At 40.3% G+C, this 5,759-nt stretch overlaps 1 protein-coding gene across 4 annotated transcripts; it reads left to right on the top strand.

Moving 5' to 3' along the window:
* Positions 1-7: 7 nt before the first annotated feature.
* TATDN3 (TatD DNase domain containing 3) lies at positions 8-5,037 on the top strand. 4 transcript variants are annotated; one of them, XM_005416292.2, is made up of 7 exons: positions 8-271; positions 1,004-1,066; positions 2,109-2,218; positions 2,613-2,668; positions 3,496-3,608; positions 4,325-4,405; positions 4,668-5,037. In XM_005416292.2, the coding sequence occupies exons 1-7, from the start codon at positions 62-64 to the stop codon at positions 4,809-4,811; spliced, it is 777 nt and encodes a 258-aa protein (XP_005416349.1). In that variant the 5' UTR covers positions 8-61; the 3' UTR covers positions 4,812-5,037. The 4 variants fall into 4 exon arrangements, with proteins under 4 accessions (XP_005416349.1, XP_030915021.1, XP_030915018.1 ...); XM_031059161.1 differs by having other exon boundaries at positions 4,331-4,405; positions 4,668-4,883; XM_031059158.1 differs by having other exon boundaries at positions 4,328-4,405; positions 4,668-4,883.
* Positions 5,038-5,759: the final 722 nt, after the last annotated feature.

The following is a 5,759-nucleotide window of genomic DNA, read 5'->3' as shown; positions in this document are numbered from 1 at the left end:
GGGAAGCCCGGCGCCCGCCCGTGTCCCGGGCCCGGGTCCGCGCCTTGGGGACTGACGGGGGATGAGCTGCCCCCCTCAGTCGGGCCGGCCCTTCTTGGCTTTAAACCTGCGCTCTCTGCGGGCTCTTGGCGCTAAACTTAGGGTCTCTGTGGTCTTTCACCTTCTCGCTATCTATTCCGTGCCTAGATTCCCAGGGTTTGTCTTGCCATGCCTGGGAGTTCACCCCGTTCAAGAGATTTCTCCAGAGGAGCAGCGCAGTGTTACTTTGAAGGTAAAACGCGGCCTCTAAAATACTGCTGGGACTTTTCAGGACAGATGACAGGATGCTCCGGTCTGCCTGATTTACCTTCAGCTCTGCCCAGTGGTTTTTGTGCCCTCTGTCATGCAAGGAGACCCAGTGGACCAAATCCCAGGCTCTCTCAGCATATCCATTTGTCCCTGTTAGCCCTTAAAGCAGAACTGTTTTCTGGAGTCATCTGGCTGTATTACTGCAGTGAAATGGTTTTAGAAATCCCAAGCGTGCTTTGCTTACAGCAAACAACATGTGCAGATGTTCTTTTGTTAACATGGGAACTGGAAGGCAATTGTTTGTGGCCTTATCCTAAAAATCTCAGGGAGCCGTCTGCAGCTATTTAATGTTACCAAGTTTTATTTTTGGGCCTTGTTTTAATAGCCTCTGCTGCTACTGTGAAAAGTTAGCTCAGGAGTATTTAGAATAAGGTTTTGAGATATATATATGTGTATATATACACATACAGAGAGAGATAGATAGATATAGAATGTAATAATAATATGTAATGAATATATGAAATTAAATGGTTATTACATAAAGAAGATAAATCCTTCAGACTTCTAAAATCTGCCTGCACAGCTCACAGTAATGGCAAGTTGTGAAGTACAGAATTTCAGAACAGTGAAGGAAATGGCAATTGAATCATAATGCTGGGTTCATAGCCCCTTCCTCTTGTAAGGGCAGTGAGAGTTGCATCTTTTATTCTTGCAGGATCTGGATGCTGCGCTGCCTCTTATAGAACTTTACAAAGACAAATTGGTGGGGATTGGAGAAGTGAGTGAAATTCTATAACTTGTTTAAATCTCTCCAGCAGCAGCTGTCACTGGAATTACAAAAACTGAGTCAATGCTTGTTTTTCTGTATGTGATAAGAATTGCTATCAGCCTGAACAAGCACTAAGTCCGATTGGTAGTTCTCTTAATGTGCTTTCCTTTATAGCTTTGCTTGATTCCTTCTTTTCCTTTGTTATTGCTAGTAGAAAATAGATGGAATTTATGCTGCTGGAGTTGTTGGAAGATTACATACTTATGCTCTCTCATGTTATACCCAAAGGCAGGTCCTTCCTGCCTTCTTCTCTGACAAAGTTAGGCTAAGCTGTGATTTCAGTACACCACAGTGACTCGTACAGTTCTTTTTTTTAATCCTTCATCTGTCTGTATCCATCTGTTGTCTGCTGTCTTACATTTGTTTATAAATGAATTGAGGCTTTAGGATGGAGTCTGCCTCGATTTGTGTGTTAGTACCAGAGGGATTTGCATCTGGTTCTGCACTGGCTACAGAAGAAGCAGGTTTTGGCAGAGCTTTGTAGCTAAATTTGCCATGTTGTACTGTCTATGAAGAACTTCTCTTCATCTAACTGTGAATGGGACTGCTTTGACAAACATTACATTTTGCCTGAACATGCTTAGATCAAAAAAGTATAGAATTAATGGGTAATTTTTGCTAGAGATTGGACTAAGGCTATGGGTTCAGGTCAGAAATTTTGCTTATACTGGAGATCCATATTTGAGACTTAATCTGACATAATATTCAATAGAATGTAAACCCCCAGAAAACCAGTTGCAGACTAAAATGTTAAATACCCTTGTTAGTAGCTGTCTGCCCACAAATGCTTTCATAGTTGAAAAGCTTATGGTTGAGAATGCATTTTTTTTTTAATTTAAGCTGCAGCTGAGCTCATTTTAATTGCAGTCTCTAGTATACATATTTTGAAATGCTTTGCAGTTTTGAAGCATGGTATGCCTTTGTATGTTTAATTACAGTTTTGTTAAGTGTTAGGTCTGTAAAACTTTTCCCTTCTCTTCTTGTACTGTAGGTTGGACTAGATTTCACTCCCAGATTTGCCAGCACCGATGAACAGAAGGAAGGACAAAGACAGGTTTTGATCAAGCAGATTGAGCTGGCAAGAAGACTGGATTTGCCATTGTAGGTTTTGTTTGTACCAGAAAGAGAATTTGCCAGGTCTCAGTAACATGTTGAAATACTTCCCAGGATTTATGGTTATTAAGTGCCCACAGAACTTTCCTTAGATGGATTAAAGTGGCATAAGTATCCTGTCAGTCTCCACTTTGAGATTTAATTGTAGAGTTTTCTTTATGCTTGCACTTCTGTACAGACATCTTATGTTCCCTGTCCATGCTAAGTTGTTCCTATACCTTCACTAGCTGAAAGGATTAATATATACATCCCTGGGTCTTTTTCTTGATACAAGTTGCAGTATAGATTAATTATTTTCATCCCAAGATACTATTTGTTTATATTTGCAAGAAAAGGAAAGTTAGTTAAATTTCCTAATGCTGGGCCTCTCCTTGCTGTGCAGAAATGTTCATTCCCGCTCAGCTGGAAGACCAACCATCAATCTCTTGAAGGAACAAGGTATGCTTTTAATGCATTTCCTCTGCCATGGCTTTGGCCAACAGGATTTCTCCAGTTGTGCCACGTGCTCACATCAGTTTGTGTGTGTTTAACTCAGGAGTGTGGAAAACACCAATCACTTGTTTTTAAAATTTTAAAAGTTTAATAGTAATAAAATGGTTATAAAAATAGTAATACAATCAGAGTAATAATAATTTGGACAATTTGGATTAGGACAATATGAGACAACAGAAACAAAGAGTTACGGACAGTCCAGGTACCCTTTTCTGGGCAGCACAAGCCCAAAAAAGGACACCTGTTAACAGAGGATTAACCTTTAAAAAATGTAGCCTGTTGCATATTCATACATCTCATACATGATGCATAAATTCCATTCAAACACAGGATTCAGTCTGGTCAGTGTTAACTTCTTCCTCTGAATCTTAACAGTGCCTTTGAGGCAGGAAGAAGTTCGTTCCTTCTGATAAGAGGGCAATACATTATTTTTCTCTGAAAGATTTAGGTGTCCTGTGGCTGCTATCTCGCTGCAAGTCCTTTCTTTAAAAAAGTATCCTACATAGCGTAGTTTCTATTTTAATCTTTTTTATAACCTAAAACTATTTAACACACTACTGAAGAGAATTTATACAGCATTACTTTCTAAAACAACACATATAATATTCGTTTTAATATTTGCGAAAAGCCAATCATAAAATACGCATTTTTCACAGGAGCAATAGTGCAGAGTTTCTGTGTTAATTCTGTATGGGACCAAGGTCCCATTGGAAGCTGGCATGGCAGCCCTGTGTAACCCTGCTGATGAATGTGGTTTGCTTTGTTTCTCCAAGGTGCTACCAAGGTGTTGCTCCATGCCTTTGATGGGAAGCCATCTGTAGCCATGGAAGGGATGAGAGCTGGATACTACTTCTCCATTCCTCCTTCCATTGTAAGGAGTGAACAGGTAATGTTTTGTTCTGGCTGGGGTCTACTCCTTCTCCATGCATTGCACATTTTTACTTTGGCTGAATTTCTGCCTGGGGCTTTTGCCTTAGCTGGACTTTGGAGGGGGAATTCTGGCTAAAACAGCTCAGCTATTCCTGAGAAACAAGGGGGATTTTTTCTCATTTTATTGTGGTTTCCGGTGAACTCTTCTTCAGAAGATTCTGTCACTGGACTGCTTTACAGCAGGGACATGTCACGTAGAAAAGGAGTAGTCTGTGTGATAGCACTGCTTTCTGTGATAAGCTTAGAAAGAGAGGAAAAAGTTTGATTCAAGTGGAGGGAGGATGAGGGTAGGTGCTTAGGAGGAAGGAAAACAAACTGGGGTTGAGAGGTAAAGCAGAGAGGAGGAAAAGGTACACAAATATTATATGCACAGAAAACAGCAAATTAGAATTGCACTGGCAACTCTGTAACTGCAATATAACTGCATGATTTAATAAATAACAATGAATTCAGCTTTGAGATAATAGTACTTTGGATATTTAGAGAATCCTAATTTGAAGGAACTTGTTGAGCAGCTCCTGGTGTTCTTGCTTCTGTTCTTGATAAAATGTAAACAGTGGCACCAAAGTCTTTTGATGTTGCCTCTAAATGTAGGGAATATCCTCCCTTCATGTTTTTTCCCCACAGTTTTAAGTGCATAAAGCATTTAATGGCTGTCTTCTTTTTTCCAAGAAGCAGAAGCTTGTGAAACAGCTGCCACTGGAAAATATGTGCTTGGAAACTGATTCTCCTGCACTGGGGCCTGAAAAACAGGTAGGTGATGGGAGGGAGGGACTTCTGTCTATTTGCATCCAAACCCGCACCTTGTGGAGGTCAGCTACTGGCACAGGATAGTGAAGTAGTCTTAAGTGTGGGTACAAGAGAGGAAAGAGGCTACCAAGGGAACTTAATCCAAGAGGAATGGATACAGTCATTTTTCTGACGATGTGGCTGAAGTTGGGTCAGAAAGTTCTGAATCTGAAACACTTGTGATCTCTAGGGGTCTGTAATTTGATTGGTTTTGTTTGTTTTTCAGGTGAGAAATGAACCCAAAAATATTTACATTGCTGCTGAATACATTGCCAAAATTAAAGGAATTCCAGTTGGAGAAGTTATAGAAGTGACTACACAGAATGCACTAAAAGTATTCCCTAAACTTCAGCACTTTATTAGGATATAAATTCAGAAACTGAAATACATGATGTTGCTGAAAGTATTACTTGTGGTGTAATTAATAAAACCAATTATTGTACATCTTGTGTTAAAGTGGAGTTTTGCAGTTGGAAGCTCAAGAAGCAAGGAGTGTTACATAGCTGGATGGGATGAAAATAGGGAATTTCTCAAAAGCCTTTGGTGTGCACTGTAATAATCTCATGAATGTGATAAAGACACGTTGTTCCTTTGCATCTTTCATGTCTCTGAACAAATAAGTTTGTAAAGGAGAGCACCATAAAATTGTCAGTTTAGTTTCTCAGACTGCTTGCCAGCTGCTCCTAGTCTGGGAGATGGCCACTGTACAGTGCTTGATGTCCCCTTCACTCCTTGTTTCTGCTGACTGAAAGTCACAAGTTGTGGATCCAGGCATGATAAGAAAGCTCCTGTTACAACTGGCAGCCTGCACATCCCTTTCTGAGCCATTGAAAGAACCCAGCTGGATGGACATTCTCTGTATTCCAAGCTGGCTGGACTCTGAGTGGTGCAAAAACAACATCTTTTCAAAATACAGTTGGAAGGAAAGAATTACAGCCCTTCTACTCCTCTCCTTTTCCCATGTATAAAGTAATAGTTGCTAAGATCTCGGCTGCTTTAACATGGATTTTCTTGGATTTTTAAAATACTTTATTTTTTTAATTGTGTTCAAAGCAAAAAGCCTTGGTTTGGTCTCAGTTCAAGGACTCACTTTTCTGACTGCTCAGTACCAGGAGACACAGGATGTGAAAGGGAGACAAGCTCAATTTTGTGATATCTTAGAGGTGGTCTCTGTGGATTCAGCTATGATGTCCAGTGTCCTAAAGCTGAATGTGGTGCTCCCTTACAGCACCTGTGTGGATGTGGGCCTGTGAAATACTGATCAAAACGTTGTGATTATAAACCAGCAATTGAATGAGGCGGGTTTTATATGGCACCC

This window comes from Geospiza fortis, unplaced genomic scaffold, assembly GCF_000277835.1.
Source record: "Geospiza fortis unplaced genomic scaffold, GeoFor_1.0 scaffold41, whole genome shotgun sequence".
In the NCBI taxonomy this organism is placed as follows: Eukaryota; Metazoa; Chordata; class Aves; order Passeriformes; family Thraupidae; genus Geospiza; species Geospiza fortis.
Note: the sequence above shows the minus strand (reverse complement) of the source record. Positions and strands in the feature narration are given on the sequence as shown.

What these genes read in the sequence shown, in the direction of transcription:
- TATDN3 (XM_005416292.2), top strand. Translation starts at nt 62, where the DNA reads ATGAGCTGCCCCCCTCAGTCGGGCCGGCCCTTCTTGGCTTTAAACCTG. An exon ending in AGCGCAGTGTTACTTTGAAG is followed by an intron (nt 272 to 1,003) that starts GTAAAACGCGGC and finishes TTATTCTTGCAG; the next exon opens with GATCTGGATGCTGCGCTGCC. An exon ending in AATTGGTGGGGATTGGAGAA is followed by an intron (nt 1,067 to 2,108) that starts GTGAGTGAAATT and finishes CTTGTACTGTAG; the next exon opens with GTTGGACTAGATTTCACTCC.